This window comes from Electrophorus electricus, chromosome 22, assembly GCF_041902795.1.
Source record: "Electrophorus electricus isolate QZ-2024a chromosome 22, ASM4190279v1, whole genome shotgun sequence".
Lineage (NCBI taxonomy): Eukaryota > Metazoa > Chordata > Actinopteri > Gymnotiformes > Gymnotidae > Electrophorus > Electrophorus electricus.
The window spans coordinates 280,001-299,465 of record NC_137518.1 but is presented as its reverse complement, the minus strand read 5'-3'; the positions used below and the strand labels follow the sequence as shown (position 1 = coordinate 299,465).

Genomic DNA, 19,465 nt, shown 5'->3' with positions numbered 1-19,465 from the left:
GCCTACCACCAGATGGAACCAAGTGGTTGGAAACTCTGACTTACCTGCACCCTGCCAGTACATGACATACGCATTCAGTTCCATCGTTTTCCTCTACTTAACAGCAGTGACCAACTATAGTCACTATACATATAGAAGGTTGTTCTAACAATTAATGGCCCCATACACTTAATAATATGCAGTCTCCCTTGGATTATGATGATTATTATTATTATTATTAAATGTATAATACAAATGTTTGCTTTTGCATGTTGCCAAGAATGAATGATTATCTATAGAACTGTATACACTACAAAATCCAGTAAAAAATTAATTACTCGTTGGCAGTTGTACAGGTTGTAAACTATTCAATGGATGCTGCCGGGAATCAGCATGTACTAAGGCATAACAGCGCTGGCATTCTTTGAAGTCTGTAGATGAATTTATTCAGGAGGTATTTCTGAACATAAACCAAACCAATGGAACCATCTATTGGCCCATGAGCAGATGGAACTTGTGCAAAAAAGGGCACGATAGATTAACAAACCTGAATAAACAAGGACACAAATGAAGCAACACAGGTTTAAGGTGGTTTATTTATAACAAATGTTATTTAGTTTGTAAAGTACTCCAGCAAAAATTAAACATTATTCTTCTTCCAGAACTAAGTTTAAGCCTCCATGCATTTTGTACTATAAAAGCTGTCATTTTTAAATACAACTGCACAAAGATAAAAAAAAAAAACCCCACAAAAACAGAACACATGAACAGTTTAGCAACAGTTCTAAAAGTGGAGAGATTATAATTTGTTTTTTGTTTTTTTAAATGTGGCCATAAAATCCAGAAGTATGAAAATCTGTTTCAGTTCTAACATGAAAGTTATTCTTGGTTTGCTTGTATAACAGAGGCTGTTCTCTTCTGACAGAAGCAGTATTTCAACCAAGCAATGGTGGTGAAAAAATATGTCTCAGTAAGAAATGACAGAAACAAAACAAAACCATAAAACTAAAGACAGAAGCCAATATGACAATGATTTCTTTAAGATGTTGTTCCTTCGATTTCTGTTATGCGAATAAAGGATGTTGAGGATAGTAGAGGTCTTTTCTCATCTAAGCCACTAGACATCAGAATGCAACCATGGCACTGCATGCCTGGACAAGCCTGGCGCGCTGGGCTATTGCTGTCCACAAGAGTATGAACAGTACAACACGTAACTGAAAGCAGTCTTTAGGTCGGGACCTCTGACGTGCAGCAAAAACTCACTTTTCTGCTGGAACGTTTCACAATCTTCCCAATAGTTCTTCACCTGCAAGAATGTTTTTGGTGTCACTCAAGCACTACTCTTCAGACTACAGAAGGCAAAGGAAACTTACTGCACTGCAAATGTAAATGTACCATAAAAGCTTTAGTTATGCAAGTAACAGAATGTAACGATTCTCAAACGTAGAGCTATGGAATAAAATAAACAAAACACTAAATATGGAACTGACGTTTTACATGTGCTATATAGACATCATGTGACATTGTGATAGTGTACAGATGTACAGACAAGCATTATTAAAAACATTTAACTTCAAACTTGGCTCTGGCCATATATATATATATATATATATATATATATATATATATATATATATATATATATATACACACACACACACACACACACACACACACACACACACACACACACACACACACACACACACACACACACACACATATATATATATATATATATATATATATATATGAAAGAGAGAGAGCACAGTTGGCATTATTGAAATGGAACAATATTTTTATCTCTATACAATTCATACAAAAATAAAAATGGTCCCAATTTTTTGGGGAAACTGCTATTTCAACTTTTTTGCACAGAGGTAGTGGCTATCAAATGGGAGGGATGAGGGGAAAATGGGAAACGACTGTAAAAAATGTAGCCCATTGGCTCTGACCAGAAGATTTGTAAAAGAGCAAATAGAATACTGCGATCACATACAAAAGTAGTCCTTCATTTTGTACATTTTATACAGTGTTTACACTTTGTTGCTGATTCTCCTCCTGGGATGGTTTATTTGTTGTTTGTCGTTGTTTTCTTTACTAAAAGGCCTAGGGGGTGTTTTCCAATGCTAAGGGCTGAGCGTGAGTGCTCTAGACCAGGGGTTCCAGCAGCGGCTCATCATCTCCTCGTGTCAGTAGCTCTCTCTTCTCGTCTGTGCTGGCCAGAGAGCTGTGGCTAGCCTGGCCTCCCATGTACAGTGTGGCATACACAGGGTTTGTGAAGTTAGTTGGCTAAAAGAAAAAAGAAAAGACTCAATAAACAAACCAACCCTTACTATTAATTCCACATAAATGACACATAATTGCACTCAAAAATTCTGTACAGTTTATATATATAAACATTTAAATAAATCTGGGCTGTCTCACTTTGTCAGGATCCAGTGTGAAATCAGAATCGAGAAGCTCTCCCGCGTCATCATCTGGTTCCCCTTCATAGATTTTATAAGCTGGGTTGCCAATCTCCACATTCATGGCTCCGTTCGTCATTCTCTGGTGTTGGAACCCTTTAGCTCTGTGGGCACAGGTGAGAAACGCGTCAGGCTACAGCCAGAGATCTCGCCAACTGAGACACACCACCCACACACAGCAGCATGAGTGATGGTGTCACAACACAAGGGGGTGCCACTGGAAAAGCCTGCATCACAGCAAGAGGCTTCATCAAAAACCCACCTAAATACACACATGAATGAGAGCTCACCTAAATACACACATGAATGAGAGCTCACCTAAATACACACATGAATGAGAACTCACCAAAATGCACACAAATGAGTGAGAATTTCTTTAATATGTAACTGACAGATGCACGATAAAACACTAGTTAAATTTGAAGATACACCTCATTTATGCTAGAGAAATTAGATGCATTTTCAAAATCTGAATATCACAAGCTTGTAAAATGTGGTACAAATACCTATTCTCTGTGTTATTATTTAGATTTAAGATCTGAAGTAGTGTTATAGTTGTCATTTTCTGAATTCCTACTGTAATTATTTATATAAACACTGGGTTTAGAAAGATGACATTCCCAAATGTAGCAGTCACTCTCATGGCTTGACTATTTGAATCCATTTGCCTTTTCTCCTTCTTAACAGAAGACTTTGTTCAAGTAGTTTAACAGATGTGGGAAAGAGTTTGGAAAAACATGGAGACACCAAGAACACACACATCACAGGACTACACTAGGAAGAGAAAGTGAGACAGGAGAGCGTGTAAAAGGGAAAGAAATCCTAGCAACCGTTACCGCGGCCGTTTTGAGCCAGATTTGCCAGACCTGAGGAGAAGAGAAGAAGCAGTTAATGCATAAAGAAAGGGTCAGCGAGTGTGCGAGGGTTAATCCATAAAAAGAGGGTCAGCGAGTGTGCGAGGGTTAATCCATAAAGAGAGGGTTAGTGAGTGTGCGAGGATGAGTGAGTGTGTGAAGGTTAATCTATAGAAGATTAGTAAATGTGCAAAGGATAATTCATAAAGAGGGTTAGTGAGTGTGTTGGGTCCAGCACAATTGGAGGGTTTTTAAAAGTCTGGACTCTCTGGCAGCAACCCAGTGTAAAAATATACTCACCCTTGTATTCTCTTTCTGTACCATAAAATGGCTCCACCAATCAGCAACACCAGCAACACCAGAAGTATCACAGGAATGATTATGGATGCTGTGTCTGTACACACACACCCACACCCCCACACACAACCACCCACACACACCCACACAAACAAAGGGGCTGATAAGTTATATAGCGAAGGCTGCAATCATCCGACCACATAAAAACGTGTAGCCCTTGTTCAGGAGGCGGGACTTACGGCTGGCAGACTCTGCACTGGTGCCGGGGGAGCGACTGTCACAGCGAAGCCCCTCCCAGCCTGCTGCACACCTACCAGACAAAACGGAGCATCAAGGCACAGCCATACTAACCAGAAACAGCCATCAATCTTTATGCTTGTGCGTGTGTGTGTGCGCATGTGTGTATTACACACTTGCACTGAGGAAGATATGCAGGGCTGAGAGAACACTGTCCATTGGAACAGTACCCGGCACAGGTGTAGCAGCTGGGCTGGATTTGGTCATTAGCACAGCTGTAAGTTAAACACATACACAAGTCAGTTAAATCTCAAACACCAAAATAAGCTCTGCTTGAATATATATACAATTCTGTGTTTGGTGCATTTTAAAGATGTGAGCTGGGCGGAGCAGCCAGGTGTCTGCAGGTGCTGGCCCTCTTACATAGCAGAGATACACTGGAGGCCAAATACGCAGAGACAGTCCAGCAGTCATGTGCCACTTGAATGTGAATGCAGTATACTGTAAATTCTACTTAAAACACTATCAGACTCTTCCTGACACGGAGAGTGCAGATTTCCATTACATTAATCAGGGGTGTGGTTGGGGGCGGGGCTAAGGGAGTGGTTAGAGGTGGGCCTTTGGGGCCCCCAAAGGATTTTTCCCTCTCAGGTTTATTTAAAACAATGCGTTAGCACTACAGACAATTTAAACGTTATGCTACAGTATCTGCCAGGCCACTTTGGATTAAACCACGGGCACCTACATTATCACCTCTCTGTAATATCAAGCCGCAAAGAGCTGGATGGGTCAACAGTTCAGGATATACACAGTCTCATTTATTATTTGTCAAAAGCATACAAAGCTACAATCTTACAAGCACAGAAATGGCATGAGGTCAGCAGTACATCAAGTGGACACATGACTTCACTGCCTACAGTCCCTGTAACTGAAATCCTCAATTGCCCTCTGTTCAGGCAGATTAAAATGGTGGGAGTCAGTAGCAGCTTCAGAAAGGTCACTATATCAAGAGTTATGCTAAATCCAATAACACAAACCAAACCGCACTCCTTTGAGATCTACAACTGGTCCTACAAGGACAACTAGTGTTTTGGACAAAGTTTTGTGGACGTTTTGCTGAGGTTCTGCTACAGTGAGAAGTCTGAAAACATTAAGTGCAAGAACAGTTTTTCTTTTTGTTTCACCATCACCATCTTCAGGAAAAGGAGAGAAAGATGAGTGATAACAGGTAGTGGGATGCCATGCAAGCACCCGCCAGGAAGGACTCTGCCTAAGATCGTGAGGTGCGTATAATCCCCTCGTTGGCTGTACAGGTTTCTCTGAAACGTGGAACCTGATGCCTTTTTCTAGTGGGTTCTACTCATTCCGTGCCACTTATGGGATCTGATCTGGCAGCAACTTTAGCACTGACTGTAAACTTGCTCATACTTGCTGCAATACAACATGCCCTAAGTAAAGTCAACTGCAGCCTACAAATCCATTGGTTTTCAGATTTTTACACAAACTAGGGTTATCCAAACTACAGCCTCGACCTGCTCATATGCAGTGCTTCCAAAACATAAGTGGTCCAGAAATTATTTTATCAACAAGAATAAAGGAGATTAAATCAAAGCTCATATCAACTGTTCATCCTTGGCTGATAAGTTTCACTCTGAGGTGGCCATCTTATCGTAAATACTATTAGTGTAAAATGAGCTACATCAACAGAAACTTTTTTTCTGTCAATCACTATAACAACCAAATTCGGACAATGTTGGGTTTTACTGGTCAAGTTGCTTTTTTTTTCCCCTCTTAAAATCTTAAGATCAGAATTAGGTTTGTGTTGCAGACATTTCTGGCCACCATAGTACATATATTAATGGAAAATGTCCATCACAACAGCATTAAAAAGGGTGCGTGTGTGCGCACACGCACCTGCATGTGACGTCCCCTTGGGGCTGGTAGATTTTGGTGGGGATGCACTTGCCGCCATGGCAGTATTGACACTTGTCCAACTCGCAGTTTTTACCAATGAAGCGCGGCAGACAGCGACACTGCCTGGAACCATCGCTGGACTGCAGACACACGCCCCCATGCTCACAGAAGCCATCACACCCTCCTGTTAGGTCACATGGATGGTGGGGGGGATGGGGGGAGTCACTTCTCTCATACCTTTAGTACATTTGTTAATTTTTCTGTTAATATATATGAGCCGTCACGACAAATACAACGGTGAATAGGGAAAAGGGCAAAGTCAAAACCAATCTGTCCTGCCAGACTGTACTGTCCACAGTCACAAACTCCATTTTGAAAGCAAGTGGTTACAAAATTGTGCTTGGTCCTGATGACCAGCAGGTGGTGCTGTGGCACTCACGGTATTGGCACTGATCTCCCAGAAAGTCGGCTGGGCAGCTGCAGGTGGGTTGGTTGCCACGATTAACAGTGCAGTTTCCTCCATTCTGGCAGTAGTTGTGGCAGGTGTGCAAACTGCAGGTAGGACCGGTGAAACCTGCCACACATCGACACGTAGGAGCACCTGAAAGGTAACAGAGAATACAGTCCTGTTTGTTAAATGACCACACCACCATATGTAGTCTTATCTGTTAGCTCAGGTACAGATTTAATATATTAAAATTACTATATAAAGTACTATGGCCATTTATGTGTGTATGTATGGGTGTGCGCACGTGTGTATGTATGTGCTGAGTATATGTGATGCGTGTGTGTGTGTGTGTGTGTGTGTGTATGTCGGTGTGTGCGCGTTACCTGTGGGTGATGCTGTACACATGCCTCCGTTCTGGCAGTAATCTCTGCACTGATTAATTTCACACCTGTCACCTCCGTAGTTTGGCTGGCAGCGGCACTTGGGATGTTTCCTGGCATTCAGGACACAGCTGCCACCATTGAGACACTGTAGTGTGCACGGTCCACCTGGCGCTGAGACAGCGAGCGAGAGAGAGACAAAGAGCGAGACAGCGAGCGAGAGAGAGAGAATTAGGTCGATATTGTTACTGCCACTTTTATAGGGAGCATGAGGGTATACACAGACACAGCATGAGTACTTCAATGTCCATCATGTCCATGCAGCTGGACACTCACAGGCGGTGGTGGGTGTAGGGCTCTCCACACAGGTGCCGTTGTTCAGCGTGTGACCGTTAGGGCAGGTGCACACAGGTCCACTGGGACTGAGCAGACATAACCACTCACACTTCTTCCTGTCACACGGGTTCGGCACTACTCCACACAGAGTTATTCAAACATGCAGGAAGTACAGAATCAGTGACTTTCATACACATCACTTTACATGTCGTAGCTTACAGTCTAACCCTAACCCTTGTCTTGGAGGTCAGGAGATGTGCTGGACACTCACCTTCTAGCTGTTTGTAGTTGTGGTACAGCACTAAGTCTGTAGCATGGTTCATGCCAGTGGACAGACCCTCCACGTTACCACGGCCAAACTTGTTCACCCGGAAAACAATGTTGTTGTGGTAGGTGATGCCATAGATATAGTCCTCAAAGACATCGATACTGAAGGGGTGTTGTAGTTCTGTGTGTGTGTGAGTGAATGAGTGAGTGAGAGAGAGAGTGTGTGTGTGTGTGTGTGAGTGAGAGAGAGAGAGAGAGAGAGAGTGTGTGTGTGTGTGTGTGTGTGTGTGTGTGTGTGTGTGTGAGAGAGCGTGAGAGAGAGAGAGAGAGAGAGAGAGAGAGAGAGAGAGAGAGAGAGAGTGTGTGTGTGAGAGAGAGAGAATCATGAAATTACAAACCGATGACACTTTGGATGGTGTACATAATGACATCAGTGCAGTGCGTATGCTCAGACTACAGTGGCTAGCACCTTACAGCCATTTACAGCAGGAAAATGACTCAACTGTTCTTAATACTGGTGACGGCTATGACTGGATCTGTTCCATTCAGCCTGATGCTGCCAATCACGGAGAGCTTAGCGTCAGCCCAATACAGACGCTCATTAAAGTAATCCACGGCCAGACCTGAGAGAGACAATTACAGGCTATTGTGCTAAAGATGGAGAAACACTGACGTATGTGCATATGGGTCCAAACATTTGGGTTGTGTGTTGTGCATTTGTGACATACCTGTGGGCCACTGGATGTTCTCATGCACCAGTGTCTCTCTCATAGTGCCATCCATGGCTGCAGTCTCAATCTTAGGATGGTTTCCCCAGTCTGCCCAGTACATGGTCCTTTCAGAAGCCAAAGGGATTATATTAGCATACATCAAAATAAATATTTCCAGGAAAAGCAGATCTGATTTCACATCAAGTCCTACGAAGTATTTATATTAGTCCTAGAACACAGACATATACTGCACATATATTAAGAGTTGTCCAACAATGTTTATTTAGGCCATGCATCTCATCGCCCCTATTTTAGGCCACGCCTCCCACCGCCCCCTATTAGCCATCTGCTCACCCTCTCAGTGGGTCCACCACAATGGCATAGGGCTCATCGATCATGCCTGAGATGAGAGTCTTGCGACTGTGGCCGTTCATCTGAGCGACCTCTATCACGTCCCTCCCCGAGTCGGTCCAGTAGATGTTCCCAGCCACCCAGTCAACGGCGATGCCCCGGGGCATCTTCAGGCCCGGGATCTGCAGGACACAGCACGTGGGTTATGGCTTTCCAAGATGAATTTCACCCCAAATTATTACTAGAAAAACACAAATAAATAAAAGAAGTGCAGGGCCAGCCTCAGCCTGCTCCCGACGAGGCAGAGTTCACTGACCTCTAGATCGGTCACTCTGGTGTCACTCTGCCTGCGGCTGCGCTCGGAGTTTGGTGAGGTGGGTCCTCCAGAACTGTCGAAGACAGAGATCCTGGCTGTGTGCCAGTTGGTCCAGAAGATGCGCTTGGACTTGACATGCACATCCATGGCATCGATGCGTACGTTGGCATCGCCCAGGAAGGCTTGCTCATACACCCATCGGCCCGTCTCGTTATACAGGCTACGAATCTCATTATCAGCCGCTACATACAGAACCTGAAAAACTGTGAAAAACTACTGGAAATGCAAAAGCAGTTTACCACAAAGGTGGATTCAAAGACCATGATGGTCATTTCCTAGGTTTATGAGGACTGCATGCTGGTGTGGAGGTTGTGGTGTAGCTGAGGAAAAACTGACCGTCTGCTATGCAGCTGCTGTTCACCTTGGTGAAGTGTCTGTGACAGCTGCACTTGTGGGACCCTTTGGTGTTGCTGCAGATGTGGGAGCAGGTGCCAAACTGACTGCACTCATTCACATCTGGGAAAGAGAGCAAGAAATCAGTGACCCTTGAGACGTGTGTGTGTGTGTGTGTGTGCCCCCATGGGTATAGATCTAGGGTTCAGGTTACCTGTGCAGGTTTGCTGGGCTGTTTTCTGAAAACCTGGCTTGCAGGAGCAGAAGGAATCTGTGCCATTCACTACACAGTGGGACTCATCCCCGTCCCCACAAACACTTCTGTTGTGATGACACTCATTTAACCTTGTGTCTGTACAGAGAGCACAAAAAACACCAAAACTGATAGTGTACCGATCCTTCATAATAACACACAGCTGCACCCACACCCTCTCAGACACAACCACACATACCCCAACACCCTCACCGACACAACCACTCACACACCCACCCTTCTTATTGCAGTTAATCTCATCAGAGCCGTAGTCCTCACAGTCGTTGAAAAAGTTACAGCGCAGGGTGGCACTGATGCAGCGGCCGTTACTGCAGGTGAACTCGTCCTTCTGGCAGGGCAGAACTGCAGTCTCTGTGGGGAACACCAGCGTGTCCAACCAGAGCATTTCAGCATACATACCCACGGTAGACACAGAAAACATTTTGGAAGGTTGTTTAAAAGGGTTTTAAAATTTCAGTAATCTGAAAGTAAAATATTATACAGCACATATTTACTACAATGAACATTTATATCTATTAAGTGATTTGCTATTTATTGATTTTAACTGAAATACGTTTTTAATGATTTTTGGTTAGCTTTTATGTGGATATAATTATAAATGTTCTTTATATATAAAGTACTGTAAAAAAGACACCACCTGTTTTTTAATTTTGATATGACAGTGGATTATTTTATATCTAATGTCTGCTTCTCCTAATCTCTATGCAAATATACTAACAGGCATTCAAAATGAGTTACCAAAAAAAACAAAAAAAAAGGCCATTACTCACGGCAGTTGAGTTCATCACTGTTATCTCCACAGCTGTCAACACCGTCACACTGTTTGAACACTGGCACACACACACGGTCATTATGGCAACGGAACTGCCTGGTTGGGGGACACTGGAACCGCTCTGACAGACAGAGAAATTAAGATGAAGAAAGATAATGCATCAGTAAAGCAAGTGAGTGAGAAAATCTAATCAGAGTCTGTGACGTATAGCAGGTACAAAGGTGCAGTGAAAAGAAATGAAAATGAATTTCAAAAAGGTCCATGTTAATCTGTGTCAGAAAAACAACAGAAAATGTGAAGGGAGGAGGAATGGAAAACCTTACTGCATTCCTCAGGCCTCTCATCTGAGTTATCGCCACAGTCATCCTCTCCATCGCACTTCCAGGCCAGTGGCTTACACAGTGTGTTATTACACTGGAACTCATCCAGGGGGCACTGGCGAACCACTAAGAATCACACAGACACGAAATTAGTCTTCATCTTCCCACACACCTATCATCACCCGTTAGAATGATGTACATTAAAACTAGACGTTTCTGAACTGTGTCGCTGTAATCGTTTGGCCTCCGCATGCAGAAATGGTCTGGTGAATACTTGGAATTTCATCCACTCACTACTAATTCTGAATACTGGGAATTTTATCACTCATCACTTAGATAATTCTGAATACTTGGGATTATCACTCATAAATGAGATACTTGAATTATAAATATTTTGTATGTGTCACTAACCTCCAATGTCACAAGTCTCCTCATCACTGCCATCCATACAATCCATGTCAGCATCACATCTCCAGCGGAAAGGAATACAGTGACCGTTCTTACACTGAAACTGATCACTGTCACACTTCACAACACACCCATCCTTCAGGACACACACATACACAACCCATGTAGTTATAACAAGGACCACAGAATGTTAGAAGGAATTCTAGGATATGCTGTTGAAGACTTGTTTAGTTAATCTGTGTGTGTGTGTGTGTGTATGTATGTGTTCTGGGGTGTGACCAGTAATCATTTATGTATGCATGTATGGGTGCGCACGCGCGCGTGTGTATGTGCTTCAAGTCCCACCACTGCCAAGTTGCCACTGTTGGACCCTTGAGCAAGACCTTTAACCCTCAATTACTCAAGTTGTACTCAGTGATAATTGTAAGTGGCTTTGGATAACAACAGTGTCAGCTAAATACCATTATATATATATATATATATATATATATATATGTATGTATGTATGCATGTATGTATGTATGTGCGTGTGTGTGTGTGTGTGTGTGTGTGTGTGTGTGTTACCTCATCTGACCCATCAGTACAGTCATGGTCACCATCACATTTCCATCTTCCAGCGATACAGCGGCCATTACTACAGGCAAACTCACTCTCTGAACACTGCCTCGGAGCTGAGAGCGAGAGCAAGAAAGAGAGAATGGCAGGAAGAGGGAGATTAGAAAACGTGAAGGAGAAAGAAAAACAGCAGACAGACTGAAAAAGCACTTACATGCTTATCGGTTAATATTAGGAGCAAATTACATCAACACCAGTCCAACAAAATTAAGAGACATTCATCAGGACAGGAGAGATTTAGCAGGAGAGGACAGAACACGTTCATCAGGACAGAACAGGAGGGCACGGTACAGCATTGGAGCACTACCACACACACCCAGAAGCAGAGGAGGGCAGCACTGGGTCGGGAACTAACCATGTTGGCAAAACAAACTAAAACACTACAATAAAAACTGGGAAACTGTAAACGATGGTTCTAAAGGTGGAGGAGATCTGTGGGGAGGGATGAACATTTAAGGAGGTCTATTAATTGTTAGCAGGACTGCTAACTCGGTCTGGACTGTTAAGTCAGTTAACCATAATCTGATTAAAGTTGGGAGCAAGTTAAACAATTATTATTATTTTCGTATCATGGCATGCATGTTCATTTATGGCCTGAAACATAACCATTTTTTAAAATATGCACATATGCATATTTTAATTCAAATTAGAGGAGTAGTCAGGCCTCCCTAAAATGTCCCCATCAAGAACAGGAGATGCTAAATAGATGGGGGCTGGTTTCTCAGACATGGAGACCTACCTCTGGGGCACACCAGTGTGCAAATTGAAATGGGGCAGCACAATACAATGGAGTGAGATGTGTGAATGGTGACATGGAACTAAACAGCACAGAAAATGAAACTCTGTTGTCAGTTAGTGTGTTATATACCAAACACCACAAACACACGCAGGGTTGTAACTCAACACACAAATCAGTTAACTGTGATTAGATTAGTTTTTATACTTTTCATGGTCACGGATGGCCTCATTCACTTGTACTGATAAGCAGCTATAGGATTAGGTTTAGAATTAGGGCTAACCATTTAAGGACCCAATTTACCAAGCAGACTACAAAATTGCCCACATTAGTGCTAATGTTAATTTTTAATTAGTATCAATATAAAAAAATACATTAACTAATGCAATTAATTAACCAATCAATATAAAATGTTACTGGACAAAGACATAGCTTGTTAAATCCAAGGATAAAAGCCCAGATACGGGGCACACGCACACAGACTGTGAGGGCACCTACCGCACTTGTCTTCGTCAGAGTTGTCACCACAGTCATTGTCGTAGTCACAATGCCAGCGGCCTGGGATGCAGCGATTATTCTTACAGCGAAACTGATAGGGCTCGCATGTTCGCTCCTCTGTGTGAACACACACACACACGAATTTGATAACACATCTTTCAGTGCGACAATCCCAATTCCCAGGATCTCTAAGTTTAGTGGATAATTAAACTTCCTTTGAACGGAGGGTGTGCTGGAATTAATTTGTCTTTTAATTAAGTGTCCTTGCTTACTGCACCAATCACTGAAACCTTGGGAAAGATTAATGTGTGTAGCGCGTTCAGGGTGTGTTCACACTGCACCAGGAGCGATTCTTGGCTCGTTTGAGGGAGGGGATCATTCATGCTGGTTTGCTTTCACACACAAGAACTCCATCTGAACTGTGGATCGAATGTGCAATTCCACACGTCACTTTTCTACACGTAGAAGCTTCATCTGTTTGTTGCCCCCCCGAAGAACCAATTTCAGATGGACCAGAGATCGGTGCTCTCAACCAATCCCGGGCTTGAAAACAGCTTTCACACACAGAGCAAGTGGACTTGGGTCCTGAAAAAACACTGTGAAAACACCCTTGGACTAGTTTGTAGACCATTAAGACTACTTTGGTATACATTGCAGTTGGTAGGGCAGCCCCCAACTTGACCCCCAACTCTAACCCAGTTGGCAGGGCTGTACAGACTCACCACACTCTTCCTTAGGTTCATCTGATGAGTCTCCACAGTCATCTTCTCCATCACATTTCCATCGGGCCGGAATGCAGCGGCCAGAGTCCCTACAGCGAAACTCATCCACACCACATGTCATCTGAGCTACATGGGGGGGAGGGGGGTAAATCAAAAGAATCACACCATCATGAATGTGCAACCCACACTCCTGGTACATACGGCAGCTGGACTACAGGCAATCCCACAGATGTGGCCACAGTAATCTTACTGCAGTTTGCAGGTTCATCAGAGCCGTCCACGCAGTCATTATCCCGGTCACACATCCACACCCGCGGGATACAGCGCTTGGTGATAGTGCACTGGAACTGATTCGGAGCACATGTCACCTCCGCTACAAAGAAACCGAGAGAATGGTTCATATAGTCCATATTCTGTAGCAGATTTTAAAGAAATTATTTAAAATAATTAAAAAAAAAAAAACCTCTAGACAGAGAAATAAAACCTCTAACCTCTCAAAAGATTTAACGGTCAAGGAATAGTTAAAGAACCTCAAAAGTAATGAAGTAGGCCGTTTACACCACAGCTAGTATTAGTAGGCCCTGATAGCATTAACAACATTTTAGCTAAACTAGAAAAAAGAAGATGTGAGGAGGTTGTGCAGACTGACGACAATCTCGCTCATCTTCTCCCTCCCCACAGTTGTCCTGGCCGTTACAACGGAAGATGCCTGGAATGCAGCGGCTGGGTTTGTTGCACTTAAATTGACTGGGCAGACACACGTGGATATCTGCAGAGGAAAAGGGAGAAGATGCATTACAAAGGTCAAAAGATGAGAAAGAGACAGAGGTGAGAGACAGGGCTGAGACAGAGGTGAGACAGGTAGAGAGAGACAGGGCTGAGACAGAGGTGAGACAGGTAGAGAGAGACAGGGCTGAGACAGAGGTGAGACAGGTAGAGAGAGACAGGGCTGAGACAGAGGTGAGACAGGTAGAGAGAGACAGGGCTGAGACAGAGGTGAGACAGGTAGAGATATGCACCGCAGTTGGCCTCGTCCGAGTTGTCCTGGCAGTCATTGTCTCCGTCACAGATGTAGGCTGGGTTGGTGCAGATTCCTGTACCACACTGGAACTGGCCTGGACGACACTTAAACTCCGCTACACGGCGAGAAAGCACAAGCATCGTGGAAACACTCAACACAGCGAACGTGTGTATAAAAATCATATATAGAATATGAGAAAATTTTACATAAAATGTCTTCCCTTCCAGTGACTGATTCATTACCAAACAAATTAAGACAGTGACAGCCAACCTAATCTAAAAGGTATGAGAACAGTACCACCAATACTGCACCACCATTACAGTACTATAAATGCTGTAAATGTACTATTACAGTACTATCAATGCAAAACTTCCATTCAAATTAATTTTCATATTAATGTCCATATTAATTTTCTCAGACCTATTCAACTGTCAGCTTCTGTTAAGGAGTACTTCACCCAAAGATGCTAAAGTTGTTGAGAAGTAACAGGCACGAGGTAGTCAGATTAGCACTGAGAACATGAGGTCATGCTAGCTCTGCCTGCGTAGCTTCCACACCCTGCCTAGCCATGGGAGGATGCCATCTTTCTGCCACATGTACAGCTTTTAATCACTCAGTCTGTAGCTGACGGAGAGCTGGAGTGAACAGCAAAGCTGTCTCAGCGTCTCCCAGGGCTGACAGACTTACGGCAGTCTGCCGGCTCGTCCGACCTGTCGCCGCAGTCGTCCTCGGTGTCACACTTCCACCAGAATGGAATGCACTTGTCATTTTTGCACACGAACTATGGGGGAGGGGAGAGAAAGGCACATGAGGGATGGCAGAGCTCAGGAGGTGTAGCCTCTGAGTGACTCGGCTCAGGGGGTGTGGCCTCAGCAGCGGCAGGGCAGGCGCACCTGGCTGGCAGTGCAGTTGGAAAGACACTGCTTCCCGTCCGCCGCCAGGTAGAAGTTGGTAGGGCAGGCACACCTGTAGCCACCACCCGGGGAGAGCAGGCAAAGGTTACTGCATCCGCCATTGTCCCTCTGGCACGGGTGGTTCACCACTGGGGAGGGCGGGGGGGATTAGGGGAAAGAATGCAGTTTAACACCGTATCTACCTGTGCAAATTCACCTACAAACAAATCCAGTGTATGTGTCTGTGTGAGCACACCCTCAGGTTGCCTGTAGGGATGGTAGATGTGTATGTCCATGGGCCTGTGTAGGGTGCTGATCAACATGGTCTTGTTGGTGCCCCGGGTCTTGTGGGCTCTGTTGATGGACTTGGTCTCCCAGTCGGTCCAGTAGATGAACTCTTCAAACAGAGTCATGGCAAAGATGTGCGGGATGTCCTGATTCAGAACTGCAGGAGACACGTGCAAAAACAAACACTGACAAACAACCAAAGCCAACCACACTCAAATAAAAACCAAACCCAAACCACACACAAAAAACAACCAAAACTGCATTCACACACTGATAGACAACTTTTCCTTTACTAGTTTGTTTAGAAGCACATCACCCATTTCCCCTGGCTGATAACATACACTGCTGCGTACTGTATGTATACACTTAGTCTAGCTAGAAACACATGTAGCAAAGACTTGCTTACTGCAGCTGAATCTATTGATTTAGAGTTTATCATCAAGACACACAAAAATGCCCCTATACCACTGCAACATTTACAGCTTGCACATAGTACATCCTGTAGCAGAACATTTAACACATCAAGTTCCTTTCATGGCCTCACCCTGTTTCAGCAAACTATTGGCTATATTTTCAACGTTACATATCTGGTTGCATCTCCATGAGTAGTAAACGTGCTGCTATCTAACCCATGTGTCGGTTGGTGCCATCAAGGTTGGCGAATTGGATGTAATCCTCCCTGGCGTCAGCCCAGTAGATGCGGTCATTGATGAAGTCCAGGGTAAGTCCGTTGGGCCAGGTGATCTGCTGGTCCACAATCACGCTCCGATTGGTACCATCCATCCCGATGCGGCCAATGTGAGGAGTATCGCCCCAATCTGACCAGTACAGGTACCTGGAGGGGTCAAAGTAAAGCTACTTAAGGACTTATTTCCTGTTATTAAGGCTTAGCAATGGTAATACTGGCAGACTATGCATCACACAGGATACACCAAAGGACAAACGTTCAGCGAGTGCAACAGAAGAAGTGAAACCAGGAATGACAAAACAGTCAGGAAAAGGAGAAAGACTCTGACCCCCTGTTAGCATGTGTGTGAAACCCTGTTGTTGTGCACTTGAGCAAAACAGACAGAGCTTTAGCCCTAGCCAGCACAAAATGCCACTGCAGTATTACACTAATAAATCACACTGGGGCAGAGATGTGTCAGCAGCATAAAAACACAACAAATAAACAGAAGAAGGAAGCATGAACAAATTCTTTGTCTCGTGCTTAAACGTGGGGATATCGGCTCTCGTGCTAAAACGTGGGGATATCGGCTCTCGTGCTTAAACGTGGGGATATCGGCTCTCGTGCTTAAACGTGGGGATATCGGCTCTCGTGCTTAAACGTGGGGATATCGGCTCTCGTGCTTAAACGTGGGGATATCGGCTCTCGTGCTTAAACATGGGGATATCGGCTCTCGTGCTAAAACGTGGGGATATCGGCTCTCGTGCTTAAACGTGTAGATATCGGCTCTCGTGCTAAAACGTGGGGATATCGGCTCTTGGAGGCAACAGGCTAGCTGTCATACCCATTGCGGACATGCACAGCCACTGCTCTTGGCTCACGCAGTCCAGTGTTGACCAGTACAGTCCTGAAGGCTCCGTTCAGCTTCGACACCTCGATTGTGTCCCGCCCCTTATCACACCAGTACAGATTGCCTCCTACCCAATCAACAGCCAGACCATCAGGGTTGCTGAGTGATGTGCGGTGCAGGACCTGCCAAGAAGCCAGACAATGAACCTGAGAGAGAAGGGAGCTGAAACACTGCAAAGCTAACAGCACTAACTGCTGTCTCCTAAGCAGCTGTCTTTGTGGCCTCTTTTTCAGTGGAATTAAAGATAACAGTAAGATAACAATTCTTGAAAGAGTTTTAAAATAACTTATTTTTCCTACAAGAAAAAAAAAAATAATTTGTCACTTTTTCCCTCCCTTAGAAAGATCACTAGAGCAGAGGTCTTGGAAAAAGCTTGCAGTTTCAGGCATTCCCAGAAAACGCAAGGGACCTGACTAACATATGCACTTAACTTATGAAGGTTGCATGAACGTTACCTGAACATCGCTGCCATTAATGTGCATGCGCCTGATCATGCTTCCCTGAGTTGTCACATCAGTCCAGTAGATCATCTGATGGAGGTAATCAAAATCCAGAGCTACAGCATTGTTCAGGCCCTGTCAACACACACACACACACACGACAAATGAGTCAATGACAAATGCCTTGTATAAAACATATTTAACAATCACATTATTTAGATTAAATAATATTGAATATATATATTTATCTGCATATATATATTTTTTTCTCTATGCACCCCTGTTTCTCTTCCTCAGTTTGGACAGAGCACTCTCCACCATTTCACTGCATGTTATACTGTGTATGACTATGTATGTGACGAATAAACCGAACTTGAACTTGAACTTATTGGAACTCAAACATTAAGTCTGTATAACACCCACCTGCTTTAAGAGGGTGTAATTGGAACCATCCAGGTTGAGCTTCCTTAGGTAATATCGATTGGCAAAGATCAGGAAGGGCTCCTCATCTAAGCAAGACAGAGCAGGAGCACAGTAAGAAACAGCTGTTCACACAGCTCCCGGGGCTGTGTGTGGGGAAAGCAGCGGCCGTACCAGACATGGACTTGCAGACAGTCCTGTCCGAGGGACTGAGCTGGTAGCCGTCGGCACACACACAGCGGAAGCTTCCGTGTGCATTGATACAGTGCTGTGTGCAGGGGAACGTGCTCGAGCATTCATCCACATCCACACACGTCTTCCCGTCGTCCTTCAGCCGGAAGCCAGTGTGACACCTGCACTGCAGGGCGAAAGGGGGAAGGGGAAAGGACATTTGTGGGGACAGGCTGGCTTGTAAAGCCCATCGGCAGTTCTGCTACTGTCATGCTGCACTGAGTTATAATTTTCATCATTCCTGGTTTATTTTGTCCAGTTAATAAATGGGATTATAGTTAATAAGTGGGATTAGGGTAAAATGGGATTGGGGTTGCCATCCTAAATGTGCCTTTGTACTGTGATTTGCTACCATGGTTTTGTCTGCTCTATGATTATATTAATCTTATTACAATTAAGATTATTCTGTCCATCTATCTATGTGTTTTCCTCCTCTGCCCTTTACCTTGAAGCCCCTCCTCCTCTGCCCTTTACCTTGAAGCCCCTCCTCCTCTGCCCTTTACCTTAAAGCCCCTCCTCCTCTGCCCTTTACCTTAAAGCCCCTCCTCCTCTGCCCTTTACCTTAAAGCCCCTCCTCCTCTGCTCTTTACCTTGAAGCCCCTCCTCCTCTGCTCTTTACCTTGAAGCCCCTCCTCCTCTGCTCTTTACCTTGAAGCCCCTCCTCCTCTGCTCTTTACCTTGAAGCCCCTCCTCCTCTGCTCTTTACCTTGAAGCCGATCTTCAGGTCCTCGCAGAGCTGAGAACAGCCGCTCAGTTTGCTGTTCAAACACTCGTTAACGAAGCAGTTCAACTCGTCCGAGCCATCTCCACAGTCATCCTTGTGGTCACACAGCAGTGTCTCGTTAACACACTTTCCATTAGTGCAGGCATAGGCTGTGTCATTGCACTGTTTCTCTGTTCCAGAGAGAAGACATACCAGATGGATAAAGAAGAGACAAATGTAGACCGCTTGTTAGCCAAGTCTATCCTGCCTTTGTGACTGTTTCCATTACATTCTGTGATGAAAGTTGAGCTCTTTCTGTCTTACCTGGCCCGCTGCAATTTGGGTTTTTGGGGGCTTCGTCAGACTGGTCATGACAGTCAAATTCCCCGTCACACTGCCAGGAGCTTTGGATCAGGCAGCGCCCGTTAGCGCAGCGGAACTCGTTAGGCTTGCAGGTGGGGTACTCTGTACCACAAATCAGTGTCAACGATGCCACACATTACAACACCAGTGTCAACTGTTGCCAGTATATAGATGGTTTCTGGACCATCTGGACAATCATGAAGATGAAAAACAATAATGTAACTTCAGATCTCA

The 19,465-nt window shown here is 44.4% G+C and overlaps 1 protein-coding gene across 4 annotated transcripts in view; it reads right to left on the bottom strand.

The window, feature by feature from the left end:
• Positions 1 to 557: 557 nt before the first annotated feature.
• Positions 558 to 19,465, bottom strand: part of LOC113581997 (low-density lipoprotein receptor-related protein 1-like) — a 98,616-nt gene continuing 79,708 nt past the window's right edge. For 3 of the 4 annotated variants that reach the window (XM_081705529.1, XM_035520618.2, XM_081705530.1), the window contains 36 exons: positions 19,193 to 19,333; positions 18,872 to 19,059; positions 18,109 to 18,292; positions 17,938 to 18,023; positions 17,530 to 17,649; positions 17,009 to 17,196; positions 16,127 to 16,332; positions 15,466 to 15,654; positions 15,210 to 15,358; positions 15,004 to 15,097; positions 14,315 to 14,431; positions 13,945 to 14,064; positions 13,546 to 13,668; positions 13,296 to 13,421; positions 12,574 to 12,690; positions 11,289 to 11,395; positions 10,728 to 10,860; positions 10,320 to 10,442; positions 9,995 to 10,117; positions 9,441 to 9,575; positions 9,165 to 9,302; positions 8,954 to 9,073; positions 8,558 to 8,820; positions 8,245 to 8,423; positions 7,909 to 8,015; positions 7,684 to 7,803; positions 7,185 to 7,361; positions 6,914 to 7,048; positions 6,581 to 6,751; positions 6,189 to 6,350; positions 5,750 to 5,933; positions 4,012 to 4,110; positions 3,838 to 3,908; positions 3,602 to 3,695; positions 2,407 to 2,551; positions 558 to 2,271 (listed from right to left, as the gene is read on the bottom strand). In XM_081705529.1, the coding sequence (XP_081561655.1) occupies positions 2,131 to 2,271; positions 2,407 to 2,551; positions 3,602 to 3,695; positions 3,838 to 3,908; positions 4,012 to 4,110; positions 5,750 to 5,933; positions 6,189 to 6,350; positions 6,581 to 6,751; positions 6,914 to 7,048; positions 7,185 to 7,361; positions 7,684 to 7,803; positions 7,909 to 8,015; positions 8,245 to 8,423; positions 8,558 to 8,820; positions 8,954 to 9,073; positions 9,165 to 9,302; positions 9,441 to 9,575; positions 9,995 to 10,117; positions 10,320 to 10,442; positions 10,728 to 10,860; positions 11,289 to 11,395; positions 12,574 to 12,690; positions 13,296 to 13,421; positions 13,546 to 13,668; positions 13,945 to 14,064; positions 14,315 to 14,431; positions 15,004 to 15,097; positions 15,210 to 15,358; positions 15,466 to 15,654; positions 16,127 to 16,332; positions 17,009 to 17,196; positions 17,530 to 17,649; positions 17,938 to 18,023; positions 18,109 to 18,292; positions 18,872 to 19,059; positions 19,193 to 19,333 (5,075 nt within the window). In that variant the 3' untranslated portion in view covers positions 558 to 2,130. Of the gene's footprint in view, positions 2,272 to 2,406; positions 2,552 to 3,601; positions 3,696 to 3,837; positions 3,909 to 4,011; positions 4,111 to 5,749; positions 5,934 to 6,188; positions 6,351 to 6,580; positions 6,752 to 6,913; positions 7,049 to 7,184; positions 7,362 to 7,683; positions 7,804 to 7,908; positions 8,016 to 8,244; positions 8,424 to 8,557; positions 8,834 to 8,953; positions 9,074 to 9,164; positions 9,303 to 9,440; positions 9,576 to 9,994; positions 10,118 to 10,319; positions 10,443 to 10,727; positions 10,861 to 11,288; positions 11,396 to 12,573; positions 12,691 to 13,295; positions 13,422 to 13,545; positions 13,669 to 13,944; positions 14,065 to 14,314; positions 14,432 to 15,003; positions 15,098 to 15,209; positions 15,359 to 15,465; positions 15,655 to 16,126; positions 16,333 to 17,008; positions 17,197 to 17,529; positions 17,650 to 17,937; positions 18,024 to 18,108; positions 18,293 to 18,871; positions 19,060 to 19,192; positions 19,334 to 19,465 lie in introns of those variants that run through there. The other variant, XM_081705531.1, reaches the window with a different exon arrangement.